The sequence below is a fragment of the Phyllobates terribilis genome, unplaced genomic scaffold (genome assembly GCF_046119375.1).
Source record: "Phyllobates terribilis strain yellow unplaced genomic scaffold, ASM4611937v1 Scaffold_1__5_contigs__length_1240528914, whole genome shotgun sequence".
In the NCBI taxonomy this organism is placed as follows: Eukaryota; Metazoa; Chordata; class Amphibia; order Anura; family Dendrobatidae; genus Phyllobates; species Phyllobates terribilis.
In genome coordinates, this window is record NW_027362761.1 from 271,380,838 (window position 1) to 271,399,447 (window position 18,610).

Sequence of the window (18,610 nt, forward strand, 5' to 3'; positions counted from 1 at the left end):
AAAGTCATGTGACCAACAAAATAGAAAAAGAACTAACAGGAGGGTTCTAACAGTAGGTGGAGCACGATGAGATGGAGCAAGGAACCATACAGGGTGATTACACACAGCCCAGCCTCATCTCATCTCAACGTGGATTGGGTGACAATGAGGAAGAGGAGGAGGAGGAAGAACAGGAGCTAGTTTCATGCACCATAGACGATACTACCTGCACAGCTGTCATACCGTCTGTTCAACGTGGATGGCCAGAGGACAGAGAGGAGGAGGAGGAGGAGAGCATGGTCAGTCATCCTCTTGGTGAGGACACGGAAGTCTTGCCTGTTAGTAGTCTGGCACGCATGGCTGAGTTTATGTTACGCTGCCTTTCCCATGACCCTCGCGTTCTCAAAATTTTGGGTGACAGTCATTACTGGTTGGTGACACTTCTAGACCCACGCTACAAGGAGAACTTTATATCTCTTATTCCTGAGGCGGACAGGTCTATAAAAATGGGGCTGTACCAGAAGGCCCTTGTTGCGGAACTATTAAAAAAATTTCCATCTGAAAACGCTGGCGGCAGAGGGCACACTTCGTTGGACAACCAAGGAGTACAGGCGAGAGAGACACAACTTCAATCCAGCAGAGGCAGGGGAACACTGTCAAAGTTCTGGGAGAATTTTCTCAGCCCTTCCCATCGCACAAGCCCTGAGGCGCGGGGTACTCTCACAAGGAGAGCAAAGTTTGGGGAAGTTGCTGAGGGAGTACCTTACCAACCATACCAACGTCCTCCGTGATTCCTCTGTGCCTTATAATTATTGGGTATCCAAGCTGGATACGTGGAATGAACTGGATTTCTATGCCTTGGAGGTCCTGGCCTGCCCTGCCGCCAGCGTTTTATCAGAGCAGGTTTTTAGTGACGCTGGTGGAATTATAACTGATAAGCGCATCCGCCTGTCAACTGAAAATGCTGAGAGGCTGACTCTTATAAAAATGAACAAGGGCTGGATTGGGCCAGACTTCTCAACACCACCGAATGATAGCAGCATAACATAAACTCAAATCCAGTGTCTTTTCTTGGGAGGTGTATTGCCATGCACCTTATCACACCCAGACATGGGTATACGCTTACAGATTGTGGCTATTTGCTCTTGACCTCCTCCTACTCCTCATCCTCCACCACCATATCACCAGGGTGACCATGTTCCGTGATGCAACACCCACATTATTTTTTAAAGGGTGTTTGTGATGCCCGTAAAAAAAATCTTTTATACAGTATGTTCATGTATACCCCCCAGGGGTAAATGTTTGTCAGCCCATACACTTAGTGCATGGGCATTACAAGTATAGGAGGCCCTCTCCTTTCTAATGGGAACATTTTTTTATGAGGCCCTCCTCCACGTCTCTTCCAAGGGGCGTTGGAGTGCCTCCCAATTTTTGGCAGCACTTGCATTCACTGCATAGGCAAACACAATGGGAGACCCACTTCCTAATAATGGGAACATTGTTTTCAGGAGGCCCTCTGACCTCCACGTCTCTTCCAAGGGGCATTGGAGTGCCTCCAAATTTTTGGCAACCTTTGCATTCACTGCATAGGCTAGCACTATGGGAGACCCACTTCCTAATAATGGGAACATTTTTTCATGAGGCCTTCTACGTCTCGTCCAAGGGGCATTGGAGTGCCTCCAAATTTTTGGCAACCCTTGCAATCACTGCATAGGCAAACACAATGGGAGACCCACTTCCTAATAATGGGAACATTGTTTTCAGGAGGCCCTCCTCTAAGTCTCTTCAAAGGGGTATTGGGGTACATCCAAATTTTCAAAGTGGTATTGGGGTGCGTCCAAATTTTGGCAGCCCTGCCACTCACTGCATACGCAATAACAGTATAGGAGACCCACTTTTTAGTAATGGAAACAATAAAACATAGCCGGCTGATGGCTCTCTAAGAATAGTGAGGGCCGACTGCTGGCCCTTTAAAAATAGTAAAGGCCGCCTGATGGCCCTATAAAAATAGGCTTTGTGGCTCCTTTGTAAATGAAACACGATGTGTCTGATGATATCTCACACACCACATGGCCAGGTAAGGTTGTAAAATGTTAAAATTGCATTTCCTGGTAAATGCATTTGTCACGGTTGAAAGCAATGCAAAAGTGAAAAAACGCATCAAAAATGCTACGTGTGAACATAGCCCAAGGTGTGGAGGAGCATTTTTGTTTTTGGTTATTTATTTTGCTTTATATACAAGTCATTACCCTGGAAAGGATGTTCCTTAACATATTTCCCAGGAAAATCCATTTTGGTTTCATTTTGGTATGTTTTATTGTGAGTCCGTAAAAGTGGCATAATGCTTCCAGGGGTCTTTCCCATGCTGTCCCCATGTCATTTGAGCACTGTTCCCATCGATTTTGGCAATTTTTAGGCCCTCTGCAGACCGCCGGGGGGGAGCCGCCTGAAAAATGCTCGAGTTTCCCATAGACTTACATTGGGCTCATTGCTCGGGTCAAGCACCCGAGTATTCCAATGTGCTCGACCCGAGCATTGAGCACCCGAACATTTTAGTGCTCGCTCATCACTAATCCCTTTGTGAGGTTGTGTCATTGAGATAAGAAGATCATCAGCGAAGGCCATGGTTTTCTGGTGGATATCATGGATATTGACCCCCACTATGTCCTCACATTGATTAATGGATTTAATCAAGGGCTCCATCACCATAATAAATAAAAGTGATGAAAGGGGGCCGCCTTGTCTTGTTCTGTTATGAATGGTGAAAGGTTTAGAGAGGGAATTGTTGATTTTAATTTTGGCTGAGGGATGGGAGTACATCTGAAGTATTGCCGTTGTCACAACAGGGGGGAAATTAAAGCAATTAAGTTTCTCTTGCAAAAAGGTCCAGTCTACCCTGTCAAAGGCTTTCTCCACATCAGTGCCTAAAAGCACCAATGGAAACTTATGGTGGATTGAGTACTGCAGCAGGTGGAGCGCTCGCCAGGCGTTATCCTTACCCTCCCTTCTCTTAATGAAGCCAGTCTGATCTGGTGATATCAAATTTGGCAAAAAATCTGCTATACGTTTTGCCAGTATACTAGCATAAGTTTTGAGATCCATGTTTAGTAAATAAATCAGTCTGTAGTTACTGCAACATTCCGGATCTTTACCTTCTTTATGTATAAGAGAGATGTGGGCTTCCAGTGTTTGGGGAGGGAAGGATTTATCTTGGAGTATTCCATTGCACATATTGAGAAGGTGGGGTTCAAGTATCTTGGAGAAGATCTTATAATATGTAATAGGGAGACCATCAGGACCCGGTGCCTTCCCCTTGGGGCTATTTGACAGGATAGACCTAACCTCCTTCATGTCAAATGGTTTAGAAAGTGCTACTTGTTGGTTCTTAGTGAGTTTTGGTAATTTGAGTTTTGTTAAGAAGGATTGTATGTCTGTACATTTCTATTTTTTTCTTGAACAGACTCGCCAGGATAAAGATTATATAAGTTTGAATAGTATTTTAGGAATTCTGATGTAATAGTGTTATGATCTTTTGTACGGTGGCCGCTGGAGGTTTTCAGGGTATGTATGTACGAGGGTCAATCAATAAGTAATGCCTCCTATTTTTTTTCTCCTTTTAATTGGCAAGAAATTCAAATGCAATTACATAGGTTGAAAATCACAACATTAACGATTAATTTGTCACTTTTCGATATAATCTCCATCCATTTCCACAGTCTTGGTCCACCGTTTAACAAGGGCATGTATTCCAGCATGGTAAAAAGCATTCTTGGGACCCACCGTGGACAAACTTTTCTGTATCCCAGTTGTCCAATAATTGTCATCACACCGCCTTTACTGAGGCAGATAATGCCACACAATTCATCTGCAGTCACCCGGCGGTCACCACGAATGATGTCATCGACTCGCTGAATGTTGCTTGGAGTCACTGCGGTTACTGGCCTGCCACTCCGCATTTTGTCAGCCAACGGTGATGGCCCTTCAGCTGTGTTACAGCGACGAACCCATCGTCTAACAGTACTGACATCCACTGTTGCATCACCGTACACATTTTTCAGTCTCTCATGAATTCAAATGGGCGTTTCACCTTCTGAATGCAAGAATTCAATCACAGAACGTTGTCTAATACGAACATCGATGTCAGCCATTTTGCAAACGGATACAGTCCTGCCACCTGTTGGTGCAGGAAGTTGCAATTGCTGTGGATTGGAGAAGAAGGTTTGAGGAATTGTGCCAAATTCGAATATTTAACATAACTACCTTATTTAAGGAGAAAAAAAATAGGAGGCATTACTTATTGACTGACCCTGGTAGGTTCGGGCTTGCCTTATTTTAATTGGGAACATCATCAATTTGGAAGTTTTATCACCGTGCACAAACATGCGATTTTTCCAATTAAGGTATTGTTTTGCAGATTGCTTATTTAATAAGTTCTTTAGTTGTTGGCATTTGGCTGTGAGGGCTTCCAAAGTTTGATGTAGCAAAGTTCTTTTGTGTTGTGTTTCTAGCTCAGCTATTTCCTTGTAAAGGGTTTGTGTAAGCTTTTTGCGTTGTTTGTTTATGTAGGACGCCATGGAAATCAGTTCTCCTCTGATCACTGATTTATGGGCTTCCCATAGGGTTGAGAATTTGATTTCTGGTGTTGCGTTGATTACCAAAAAATTGATTAAGGTGGTTTGGACGTGTTTTTTATTAGTGTCAGACAGCAAGATTGATTCATTCAGTCTGCATGTGCGGTGGATAGAATGGGGTTTAGAGAGCGAGAAACAAACCGAGTCTACTGAATGGTCAGAATAAACCGAAGGGAGTATTTCTGATTTAACAGTTGGTGAAAGGAGAGACTTGGGCAGGAAAACATAGTCTATCCTATGATAGGAATTATGTGCGTGAGAGAAAAAAGTATAGTCTAGCTCAGTGGGATGGCAAAATCTCCATATGTCGATGAATGAGGGTGTATGTAGCAATTTTTTTTATCTTGGCTAGGTCTCGGAGGGAGATGTGGCTTTTTTTTGAAGAGGAATCCAGAGAAGGCTCCAGAGGCGTGTTGAAGTCTCCTCCAATAATTGGAGTACCTTCAGTGAAGACCCAGAAATTGTTCAACTTGGATAATATCTGTGGCACCCCAGGGGTCTGGTTTCCACAGTAACGGCAATGTTATGTCTGAGAGCAGGTGGGAGGTCTCTTGGTCAGGAATCCTATGCATGCCACACCTCCTGCCCAGTCCTGGGAGGGGAAGAACTTCCCCTGTATAAACCTGGGGCTGAGGCAGGGTTAGAGTTGTTGAGAGGGAGAGTTCAGCCAGGAGGGCTGACAGGGAGCTGTGGCTCCGGCTGGGCCCAGCTCCTGGGCCATGCCAGAAGTAGAGAAGAGAAGCAGCATAGGAAAAGAACATCAGGAGCTCTGTGGGAGCAGTGTTACAAGGAGTCAGGGGCTGGCAGCTGCAGAGCTCGCCCTGACTGGGAAGATTTCTTACCGGACCCGGAGTCCGAGGCTGTGGGGACTAACTCCTACCCAGCAGCAGAATCCGTCAGGCAGGGGATTTCAGGTCCTCTGGCCAAGAAACCCGAAGGCACGGTCACACGCATGGGACCAGCACCGCCGTCGTGGAGCGGAAGCTACTAGAAGGCCCCGAGTCACCGGCCATACGGGTGAGCACCACACGGTACACTCAGGGACGTGGGCTACTTATACTCGCTTCTAGCAAGGTAGCCAGAAGAGTATCGTTAGTTTGGGAGGCCTACAACTCCGCCTGGCCAGGGGAGATCCCATCTGCTCAAGGACTGACCAGGCCCCAACCGCTAGCCAGTACTCCGGGAGGGTCTATCTTTGTCACCAGTAAAGACCCTGAACTACACCGCATCGTCTCTGAGTGGTTCCTGCTACCCCCATCATCCACGTCGGCTGCCCTGAGGCCATACCCCTCCCGTTGGGGGTTATACCATCCACGCTGCACCATCCTTCCACCGGCCTCAGCGGTCTGCCCTGCAGCGGCAGCTCCATAGCTGCATTCAACGGGTGGCGTAGTCGTCCATCATCTACCGCTGATACAGCGCCACTTAGTCTGACTCCCTGGGCACGGACCGGATCACCGCCACGAGACTACAACCCTCAAGAGATCCGGCTCCGGGTAAGCTCCCGCGTGCGCAACGCAGTGCGACACAGGCCCAGGGGCGCGTCAACTTTTGGCGTAGTCGGCAGGATTTCGTGCCCGCAACCACCGGGTACTGCGTGCCTGAAAAAGACTGTTCAAACTTACCTGTGGTGAAGATTCCCGCCATCCGGCGCCATCTTCAGCCTTCTTCCCGCCATCGGTGAAGATTCCCGCCGTTGGACGCCATCTTGAAGACGTCGCGCGGGAAGCAGAGGGGCGTGGACTCCGAAAGCGCGCGAGAACTGAAGCCCCGCCTCACGTCCGGACGTCGCGTAAGGTCCTGGAAGGAGCCCAGCAGACGCCGACGTCACAGGAGCGCGACGGAAGGTCCTCAACCCTGACGATCTACTGCGGAGCCGCGGCCTACGGAAGAGGATCATCGCAAGGTAGGCCACGGTCCACTAGGGGGGAGGAGGATGTCGGATACGGAGGAGAGCTTCACTGCCTCAACCCCCGCCAGCGCCACCGCTGCTGCAGTCATGCCTTTCACCATGCCCTATATCCCGGGAGCGGCCTGGCTACCCCAGTACTCAGGGGAGTCACATACCCTGCATGACTTTAGAGAAAAGCTGGATAGCCTCTTCCAGGTGTACCCCCTCACAGAAGAGCAAAAAGTGAGCATCCTGGTGGCCCAATTAACCGGGGCAGCCCAAAGGGAGGTAAAGTCCTGGCCACCTGGGAGGAGGACTGTCGCAGAGATACTAACCCAGCTAACCGAGGAGGAGCTGCAGTACTACCAATACGAGGAAAGCCAAGAGGACCCGGACGGGTCTGAGGACTACCCTCAGGAGGGAGCACAAAGAGGACATAGCTACTGAAGGGAAGTAGCGTGAATAAAGAGCTGTAAATAGTTACCCGTAAGGGTAGAAGGACTGCTGCTAATTAAAATATGGTCCCCGTTGGGATTAGTGAATTGTTCCCCATGTGCCCCTATCTTAAACCAGGCTGAGGACTGTGAGCAGCCATTCCTTATCCCCACTGGCCGAGGACTGAGAGCGGCCATATCCTGTAAATAATTATGTGTTTCTAGTAATTTATGGGAGTCTTTGGTGGATTTGCCGGGAATCCTTTGTACATAGTTGGAGCGTAACCCAGGACGGACTAAAGACTGTTAAGGACTCGGGGCAGGACAGACCCCTACCTGGTTACGTCTCCCTGTTTTGGTGAAATGGACACCTTGCTTTTCTTCAAAGACTGCACCCGGTTGCGGACACGCCGTAACCATCTTTATGTGTTTTTCTTATTGTATTATTATTGTTTATACCTTGTTATGTTTTTCTAAAAATATGTTTAGTCCCGGAGTACTAAATTTCACTAGGGGGGAATGTGGCACCCCAGGGGTCTGGTTTCCACAGTAACGGCAATGTTATGTCTGAGAGCAGGTGGGAGGTCTCTTGGTCAGGAATCCTATGCATGCCACACCTCCTGCCCAGTCCTGGGAGGGGAAGAACTTCCCCTGTATAAACCTGGGGCTGAGGCAGGGTTAGAGTTGTTGAGAGGGAGAGTTCAGCCAGGAGGGCTGACAGGGAGCTGTGGCTCCGGCTGGGCCCAGCTCCTGGGCCATGCCAGAAGTAGAGAAGAGAAGCAGCATAGGAAAAGAACATCAGGAGCTCTGTGGGAACAGTGTTACAAGGAGTCAGGGGCTGGCAGCTGCAGAGCTCGCCCTGACTGAGAAGATTTCTTACCGGACCCGGAGTCCGAGGCTGTGGGGACTAACTCCTACCCAGCAGCAGAATCCGTCAGGCAGGGGATTTCAGGTCCTCTGGCCAAGAAACCCGAAGGCACGGTCACACGCATGGGACCAGCACCGCCGTCGTGGAGCGGAAGCTACTAGAAGGCCCCGAGTCACCGGCCATACGGGTGAGCACCACACGGTACACTCAGGGACGTGGGCTACTTATACTCGCTTCTAGCAAGGTAGCCAGAAGAGTATTGTTAGTTTGGGAGGCCTACAACTCCGCCTGGCCAGGGGAGATCCCATCTGCTCAAGGACTGACCAGGCCCCAACCGCTAGCCAGTACTCCGGGAGGGTCTATCTTTGTCACCAGTAAAGACCCTGAACTACACCGCATCGTCTCTGAGTGGTTCCTGCAACCCCCATCATCCACGTCGGCTGCCCTGAGGCCATACCCCTCCCGTTGGGGGTTATACCATCCACGCTGCACCATCCTTCCACCGGCCTCAGCGGTCTGCCCTGCAGCGGCAGCTCCATAGCTGCATTCAACGGGTGGCGTAGTCGTCCATCATCTACCGCTGATACAGCGCCACTTAGTCTGACTCCCTGGGCACGGACCGGATCACCGCCACGAGACTACAACCCTCAAGAGATCCGGCTCCGGGTAAGCTCCCGCGTGCGCAACGCAGCGCGACACAGGCCCAGGGGCGCGTCATATCCATCTGATCTGCTTCTTGTTGGGGGCATACAAATTACCAATCGAAACCAAGGATCCCGCCAAGAGGCCCTTCACAAAAATATAGCGTCCCTCAGGATCAATTAAAGATTCGCTTAGTAGAAATGGCGTATCTTTAGCGAAAGCTATTGATACTCCTCTAAAACCTTTCTGGGGTGATGTAGCATGGCGCCGTTGGTTGAAATGAGCTCTTTCAAAAGAGGGGAGTTTCCTGTTTGGAAATGGGTTTCTTGTAGAAGAAGTATGTCAAAATTCTCCTTTCTGAACCTAGTTAGTGTTTGGGATCTTGGTATAGGTGAGTTGAAACCATGTGTGTTGAAATTTGCTAGTTTGAATATTTCTTGTTTAGCTTCCATGGTTAAAGTGGTTGTGGTGGAGAACAATTATACTTATTGTCAGTTGGAGTGGACATTGGGGGAAAGAGGAGGGGAAAAAAAAGCAGTCATTAGAACAATGGGATTAGTAATAAAACAAAAACAGTTATAGTAACGCGCAACAGCGGCAGTAACCAGTAAAACTAGAAGGGGAAAAAGGAAGTTTTGATCATAGAGGGGAACATGATGGTGCCACAGGAGTGTGTTCTGTAGATCTTATGGAAAATCTGAGCCTCCGATGGGACTAACTGCACCACATCTCTTCAACGTGAAGGCAACTATGGTGGTAACAAAAAGAGTCCCATAGATGGGAAGGGGTCTAATTAGTATGTTAAGATACAGAGTTTAGAATTCAAACTAGGCAAATTGCAAATAATTCAATACTTATATCACAAGGGACAATTTCAGAAATCCTTTCTGTTTGAATGGGTAAGAGAAATAGAGCAAATAGACATTTTATCTTTAGGTTATTACCAACAGTTGTTTCAAAAAGGTGGTAGTACTAAAGGTATTTTAAATGAGGACAGGTAAACACCAGATCTTGAGAGTCTTGGATCATCCATAATCACCATCTTTAGGAGCAGACGGATGTTTAGCTGGTTTGCACCTCTGGCGCTGTGATTTAGAGATTGGTACAGCGCTCCATGGTGAAGGTAAAGGGATGTGTTTTAGAGAGGCTGTGTACTGGGATGCCTCTAAATCTAGGTACTTTTCTAGAGTGATTCCAAGTTCGTTGCAGGCGTCCTTGAATTCTGCTGAAGATCTGGCCTGGATGTGTTTGTCCTTAGCGGTAATTGCTATGCCAAAAGGATACAACCAGCGATACTGCTATTGGTTTGGCGTAAGGCTTCAGTAAAGGGTTTCAATAAGCATCTCTTATTTAAAGTTGAGGAAGCCAAATTCTGGAAAATCAAAATCGAAGAGTCTTCGAAAGATGTATCAGTAGCTTCTCTTGCTCTTTTTAAAATTAAGTCTTTGGTGTGGAAATCCAAGAAACGGCAAATGACATCACGCGGGGGGTCATCCATTTTAGGTCTGGGTCTTAGCGCTCTATGGGCTCTCACTATTTCAATTTGCGGGGCATCTTCTGAATTCAGAATTTTGGAGAAGATCTCGAGGAGTCTTGGAGTGATTATCTCTGATGCCACACTCTCTGGGAGGCCCTTTATGCGCAGATTGTTCCGTCTTTCTCTGTTTTCATGATCCTCCAGGATGGAATATATTTGGTTGATTTGTCTTTCTTGAGACTGGACACAGGTTACCGTAGCATTAGTTTGTTGGATCATAGAGAACTATGAAGATTCTAGAGAATCCACTCTTTGGCCTATTTGTGATATTTCTTGTTTAATGTCAGAAAGATCCTTTACAACAGGTTCTAATGATTTGGCTAAAATCCTTTTAATGAAAGAATGGGATACTGGATGTTCATTTGTTGACCTACAGTCTTCTATTTCACTTTCCGCTTTAGAGTCTGAGTCATGTGTTGAGAAGAGGTCTGAGGGCGGAGGTGATGTAGACTTTGATGTAGATACTTTATTGTGTTGCTTTTTCAGAAATTTGCCCATATCTATTTGAGTGAGAGAAGTCGATGATTTAGAGGTAGCCCCTGATGCTTTATTACCGATTTTGACCATTGTGAGAAAAATTTAAATTGCCTAGAGTATGTTGAAGTAGCACCTGTCACATTACCCAGAACATGTTAGAGGTGGGAGAGGATTAATACATTTTCAAGATTTGTATAGCTTCTCAATTACATCAGGAGAGAGCTGGAGGTATGGGTAGATCTCTGATGTATAGGGGAGCTAATGATTGGTCATGAGATACAGTTCTTTTTTTATCCACTAGATGGCAACCACTGCCCAGTTGTGGGATTTATCTTTCTTTTTCCCCTTTTGCTTGTAATAGTAATCAATGTGCTGTTTTACACTGGTATCAAACCTTGAGTTCCAAGCAATCTTCTGGGGGGGGGGGGGGGGGGGGCGAGGGGTGGGTGTTGCTGGTCTCTAGTCCGTCAGTGGTCACCTTGCTTTGGGGGTTGTAGATCAGGTATAACTCCCCTCTCATAAATACAGTGATTTTGGTACCAATGTTGAGTATCCTCCTCACTCCACAGTCTCAAGGGTCCAGGTGACTTTAATACTCTAACGGACTCTCTTAGAATAGAATAAGAGGGGGGGGTATAGTTATGAGAAACTGGAGCAGGGGACAAGTCTTTCACTGTGGTGAGAGGGTGGGGGGGGCACACACTAGGTCTCCTCGGGTGTCCCGCCGCTGCGCCCCACAATCCCAGCTCCGTAATGTTGTGTGGAAGGCCCAGCAGCATTTGAAAATGGCCGCCTCGTCCTCAGTTTTTGTCCCTCTGCCTTGCAGCCACGGGGTTTACCGTTAATCACCGGGGTCCCGGAGGGTCTGAGACCGCGTCACATCCTTGGAGCTGAACAGCTTCTGGACTCCCTTCTCTCCCGCCGTCTCCAGGCACTCGGCGGTCAGCGATCCGATGAGGGAGAAGCAGCGCCACATGCAGTGAGCAGCGTGTGGCCTCCAGGGATTCCCCGAACACTGGCACCAGCCAACATGCGAGGACTTAGATCGCAGGAACCAGACCTCCCCTCGCCGGTCTCTCCTCACCGGTGTCTCTGGGGTAGGTGATGCGGCGTCTCCAGGGTAGGTGATATAGCGGCTTCGGCGGACGGGTCCTTCAGCGTTAGGCACCGGATCAGGTAGGCGCCGTGTCGTGGCGTGGGACCAGAGCCTTAGTTAGCAGGGTTTTCCAGGCCCGAGTTGCTCCAGGTATATTCTCTGTTCTCGAGCGGTCTCTGTGATGGGTTCCCTTCACCACAGTGGGCCGGGTACGTTGTGGATTAATATAGGCCGAGGTCTCGGGCCTACAAGAAGGCCTCAGTTAGACCTTGTGCTCAGGCGAGGCGGATTGGCTCTAGGGGAGAAAACTTGGGGATCATATAGTCTTGTAGATCCTTATAGGAGGATATAGGATGTTGGATGGAGAATAATATCCCGTGATTTGGAGGGATTATAAGCAGTAAGGCAGAGAGCTCACAGATGTGCGTCTTGCTCCTTCAGTGCCTAGACACGCCCCCTCACATTTTAGAACTTGGACCTTCATCAATCAACATTTTTGCTATGTTTCTGTGACATGTCCAAAGTTTTTTGACATGACAGCAACCCTTTAAAAACATTAAATAAAAATTATATTTATGGATACTTTTATGATTTTAGTTAAACTTTTGACTTAATGAAACAATACCGCTGTTCACAAAATAAATCCATGGGTACTGTAGGTAATGCCATCACACATTTACAGCCTTGGTATCCTATCACTTCTGGATCTGTACAGTATAATTGTCGCTTCATCTAACTATTTCTATTACTTCTTATAGCTCTCAGACTGGAATCATGCTGGAGAGGAGCTATGGCCCGCAAAGCTGCCAAGAAGCGGGCATGGGCCGCACAAGTAATACGGAAGTAAGAGACAGCATAAAAGATAACAACATTTCATTTAATTGTCAGCTGCCTGGGAATTGTATATTGTTCATTGCTGAATTTATCAATAAGGTGGCATAAAAGCATTTGGAATTTTAAAGGGGCTTCCACTACTAGACAACCCCTTATTAATTGGCCCAGGAAGGTGAGAAAATAAAAAAATACCTCCTGGACTGGAGCCGCTCTTCCATTGTCAGCGCAGGGAGAACGATCTTCTCATGAATACAAAGACGAACACTTTTATTTGCCAAACAGCACAATATGTTTTACCTAATAGGAAAGAAGACCTGTCCCTATAATATGTTGCCTTTAAATATGGCATTATATTCAGGTGACAGATCTACTTTAATGCCAAATGCTAAATGTATGCATCAGCTTCATGCAACACACAGAGCTTTATACATAAGCATTTCCGTCATTTTTAGATTCATAAGTGGCTTCATAAACCGGAATAAAAAGTCCAACAATAAAAACAAAGAATTTCTTTGCATGATGCATTACAACTACATCGTGAGACTAAAGGACCACGTGCCTAAAAATGTCCTTGACAAAACTTGGCTACAACCACCAATTGCAATGACAAAGGTAGGAAAAAAATCATAAAACTATAGACATATTCTTAAGATTAGTCTTTAGAGAGCAGAGCCAAAAACGTAATTTCAAGAAGTATTTTGGAAACAGCAAACAATGAAACAGGGACAACAGGGGCTGTAAAATAGCTGACAATGAATGAACTCCTATTGTGTTATGTAGGGCACTTAAAAAGTCCAAAACTAAGTAACAGCCCCAGGAAACTGAACTCATTAAAGGAGTTTTCTGACCAGATGAAGTGATGGCGCAGTTCTAAGATAAGTACAGTTGGGTGGTCCGAACTCTGTTGGCAAGTGAAAAACTGAAGGGAGTCATAGCCTCCTTTAATATCAGGGTTTGTGGAGGGTCCCAGGAGTTTGACTTCGAAAGAGCATAAAGCGACAGCATATCATATGGAAATGTCAACAGTTTTTAAGAAGGAAATACCCCTTTATGTCATAAGCAAAAAAAAAAAAAAACAAATTCTGATTACTGTTATTCCCAAAATATTTTTAGTGAAAGTTTTCCCCCTTGTTACAGACCTCAGAATTACTGCATAAACTTTGCATCAGAAACTTGGTGAGGAAATACTGCAGATCAATTACTCCTCAAAGAACAGAACAGGTAAGAAAACCAGACCTCGGGCAAAAGGGCCCGGAGGCGGAAAGGATTCACTCTGAGCACAGGGTGGCTTGACTGTTTGCTTGCTGTAGTATTCTTCTTCCCTGTCCTCCCTGATTACACTCTCCAAGATTTCCTACATACAATGACCCTGCATCATCCAAGACAGCAAAGTCATCCACAGAGCCTCATGACTGTCTTCCCTTTGATGCAATATTTTTATGTCTAAATAGTCTACAGATTGAGGGAGAAGTTAACTTCAGTAGAGGTAGTTAACCGCTTAATAGGGAGTCGAGCACTTTAGTTCCTTTGGCTACCTGAAATGTTATTATTAACCCTCTTGCTGTCCTAAACCCTCAGAGATGTTATCATTAAAGGGTTTGTCCAATGAAAAAAAGCTATTTCCTATACACAGGATAGGTGATTACAGCAGAACGAGGAACTTTTATCCCAGTTAGAATGGAGCGACAAAATGTGCAACCTGCACTCTATTCAGTCCCTATGGGACTGCCCTATTTCTGCAGCCCCATAGAGAATGAATAGAGTAACGGTCGAGAGTCAGAGCTGCTGCACTATATTGTAACATGGGTAAAATCTGATGATCGGTTCGGGTCCCAGTGATTGGACACCTATCGATCAGTAAAACTGTCCTTGGGATAAGTTTTATAGTTTCATAGTTTTTTTAGGTTGAAGGTAGACATACAGTACGTCTGTCAAGTTCAAACCGTAGCCTAACATGTTGATCCAGAGGAAGGAAAAAAATCCATGATGCAGATGCTAATAGCCCCATATTAGGGGAAAAATTCCTTCCTGACTCCAGATTTGGCAATCAGACTAGTTCCCTGGATCATAGTCCCATTACAGAATCTAGTGCCCATAACAAATAATATAATATTTTTCAAGAAAGGCATCCAGGCTCTCCTTCAACTTTTGTAGTGAATCAACCATTACAACATCATGTGGCAGAGAGTTCCATAGTCTCACTGCTCTTACAGTAAAGAATCTGCGTCTGTGATTATGATTAAGCCTTCTTTCTCCTAGACATAGAGCACACATGTCAAACTCTGGCCCGCGGGCCAAATCTGGCCCGCACAGTGGTTTTACTTGGCCTGTGACACCAGAACCCACCACCCCTATGTGGGGCCATTATTCTGTATGGAGGACTATGTAGGGCCCATTATTCTGTATGGAGGACTATGTGGGGCCATTATTCTGTATGGAGGACTATGTGGAGCCCAATATTCTGTATGGAGGACTATGTGGGGCCCATTATACTGTATGGAGGACTATGTGGGACCCATTATTTTGTATGGAGAACTATGTAGGGCCCATTATTTTGCATGGAGGACTATGTGGGGCCATTATTCTGTATGAAGGACGATGCGGGGCCCATTATTCTGGATGGAGGACTATGTGGGGCTCATTATTCTGTATGGAGGACTATGTGGGGCCCATTATACTGTATACTGGTTGGCCCGCGACTTTTTTCAAGTTTTTTATTTTGGCCCTTTGTGTGTTTGAGTTTGACATCCCTGACATAGAGGATGCCGCCTGTCACTTTCGCAAGTCTAGGTGTAAAAACATCTTTAGAAAGATCTCTGTACTGTACCTTAATATATTTGTACATTGTAATACGATTGTCCCTAAGCCTTAATTTTTCCAAACTGAATAACCTCAAGTTTAATAACCTGTCTTGGTACTGCAGTTAACCCATTCCATTAATAACCTTGGTCGACCTTCTATGCACCCAGTCTAGTTCAGCTATGTCCTTCTTATACACTGGAGACCAAAATTGTACACAATATTCTAAGTGTGGTCATACTAGTGACTTGTATAGTAGCAAAACTATGTTCTTGTCATGAGCATCTATGGTTCTTTTAATGCATCCCATTATTTTATTTGCCTTGGCAGAAGTTGCCTCTAAAGTTGAGTTTGCCATTCACCCATACATTCAATTCTTTTTCAGTGACAGTTTTATCCAGTGTTTTAAAATTTAGTACATAATTATACAGTTGAATTCCTTTGCCCAAGTGCATGGCCTTACATTAATCTACATTAAACTTCAATTGCTATTTTTCAGCACAAGCCTCCAGCTTACATAGATCCCTATTATAATCCTCCTCTTTGTTGATTACCTTGCAAAATTTAGCATCATCTGCAAATATTGAAATTCTATTCTGTATGCCCTCTACAATGTCATTAATATGTTAAAAAGAAAAGGGCCCAATACTGACCCCTGCGGTACACCACTGTTAACTCTGAACCAATCTGAGTGTGTTGCATTAATAACCACCCTCTGTTTCCTATCACTGAGCCACTTGTTAACCCAGTTACACATATTTTCACCTGGGTCCATTTCTCTCATGTTATGTATCAACCTTTTATGTGGCATTGTATCAAACGCCTTTGAAAAGTCCAGATAGAGGACATTCATGGTCCAGTATGTAACATACCTCATCATAAAAGCTGATCAAATGAGTCTGACACGACCTATCCTTCATAAACCCATGTTGATGCTGGGTCATGAGGTTATTCTTATTGGGATACTCTAAATGCTTTCTTTTTGTTATTTATTACTCCCCTTACAGCTCTATTTAGCTATAGTGGTTTCCTCCTATTTCTAGCTTGTTTATTCCCATAGGGTATATATTGTGGACAGGTCCTATTCAGGATGCTTATAAAAGTGTCACATTTGCTTTGTGAACTTTTATTTTCAAGGACATCATCCCAGTTTATGGCACTAAAATCATCTCATAATTACTTCTCCCTGATTTGCCTCATCTATTTGCTTTATGATGATATTTCTGCCACTTCCATTATATTTGGAGACTTATAACAAACCGCTAAAATTTATTATGCAGACACAGAGCCACACAAGCAAGTTCTTTCCACTTTACACACACCACCCTAATGATACAGCTGGACTTCCTTATATCTATCATATCAGGTCCCGGGGTGGAGATATATGAGCTGCCAGTCCCACCTATCTCTTTGACTGTTCTTAAACCCGGCCCTAGACACTCCCTATTAACTCTCTCAGCACTATATGTGCTGGAGCCTGCTTTTCCGGGCTTACATCACCAAGGCTACCCATGTTGATGATACATATCTCCCCTCAAGGACCTGTCCAGCAGCCATCTGACACCTCTTTACTATCCTAAAACACCAGGGATGTAGCTATGAACCCCGAGTGGACAAAGACAGAAGAGGGCCACTGTGCACGAACAATATATGGGCCCTTTGCAGTCCAATAGCTCATCATAGTGCACAATTCTACCTGCTTTGGAGGTGAGATTGGGACACTTTGCCACTTGAGCCCCTGTGCAGCTGCGGAGGTTTCACCAATGGTATGTCTGCCCCTGCATGAACCGCTTCACTGTGGTAGATCAAAAGCGTAGCTCCCAACCGTCCCGGATTCAGCAGGACTGTCCCGGATTCAGCGGGACTGTCCCGCTTTGAGGGCTCAGTCCCGCCACATATTTGCTTTGTCCTGGCTTCTATACTCACCGCTCCGCAGCTCCTACTCCAGGGTGGGGCCATTTCTCCCTGCATAAATTTAATTAAATTTATCTACTTCTCTTGCCAACGGGTCTCCCTCTCAAACTCGCTTTTCTATGTTCGCAAGCAGCAGCTTTATCTATGAGCTACAGCTCGTAATGATAAACATAGGAGATTTGGTAATCTTGACATGTATTGCAGGCCGTAAGCCCAGAAGTAGTTTATACATGTACATTGTATGCAGCAATGTATTTTTTTAAAAAATAATGAACATTACAAATCAGCAAATGACATGGACATATTTGGTGTCCCTGTAATCGTAAAGACCCGCACAACAGAGTGATCAGATTATTTACGGGGATCATTAAATGACGTACAAATGTTGTGACTTATATTTTTTCTCTATTAGACCCATAAAAAAAATTATTAAAAATGTAATGCTGAGGCCATATTCACATGTAGCGTAAATGCCGCGTTCTTTCTACTGTTTTTTTTCCTGCACCTTTTCTGCTGGTGTCCCCACCACATGACGCAATAACAATCTTCTCTGATTATTGCGTGTTTGATGCTTTTCTTTTATGCGTTTTCCCACTTATTTGATGCGATTTTGGTGCAGATATAAAGTAGAGTTTTTAATGCCTTTTTTAACACTACAGAAAAGCTTTGATTCTGCACTTAAAAATGCAATGGCGCTTTTTTTCAGGCTTTTTTTTTTTTCAGAAGAAAAAATGCACTAAAACCGCAGAATTCAGCAGCATCTTCAGAACACAGAGGGCGGAGATTTAATGAAATCACATACACTTTGCTTAGACATTTAGACCATATTCATATGTAGTGTAAATGCCGCACTGGGGATGCCGGAAGGTACGAGATTCTCGGTCTCCCGTCCAGCCGCCTGGTACCAATGACCTGGATGCTGCACCGGAGTCCTGTGAATTCATCCTCTCATCTATAGCCCCAACTATCCTGAATACAGCGGACAGTCCCGAATTTGGGTCTGCGCCCTGCAGTCTCAGGCGTCTGCTGAATTTCATTCGCTGCCTCAACTCCTCTGACATCTCCTCTTCCTGGGGTAGAAAATAATGGTAAATGGGTGTGGATTGGGGTGTGGTCAAAATTTGCTGCGGCGCGCTCCCTCTTTTTGTTCTTCAAAAGTTGGAAGCAGGGCCGGTGTCAGCACCCGGCGCACCCGGGCAAATACCGGGGCCCTGAGCAGGCAGAGGGGCCCACTGGCGGTCGCGCACCCCGCTGGGCTATGGGTGGAGGAGAGCGGTGTCAGCGCCCGCCCTTCTCCGCCGCTTGCTCAGGGCCCCGGCAGCTGTATACTTACCTCTCCCCGTGCCTCCGCAGATCAGCTGTCTTCCTGCTCTGCGCTCCCTGTGACGTCTCAGGTCAGAGGGCGCGGTGACGTCTTTACACCGCGCCCTCCCCTGAGCCTTCACAGGGAGCGCTGAGCGGGAAGACGCCGACAACGCTGGAGTTCGGACCCGAGCAGCGGGCAGCGG

The 18,610-nt window shown here is 46.0% G+C and overlaps 1 protein-coding gene across 1 annotated transcript in view; it reads left to right on the plus strand.

The window, feature by feature from the left end:
* The window catches only part of MYO1H (myosin IH), a 223,288-nt gene that overhangs the window by 143,919 nt on the left and 60,759 nt on the right, over positions 1-18,610 (plus strand). The window contains exons 23-25 of the mRNA XM_073672594.1: positions 12,314-12,398; positions 12,842-13,001; positions 13,527-13,610. Of these exons, the coding sequence (XP_073528695.1) occupies positions 12,314-12,398; positions 12,842-13,001; positions 13,527-13,610 (329 nt within the window). The remainder of the gene's footprint in view (positions 1-12,313; positions 12,399-12,841; positions 13,002-13,526; positions 13,611-18,610) is intronic.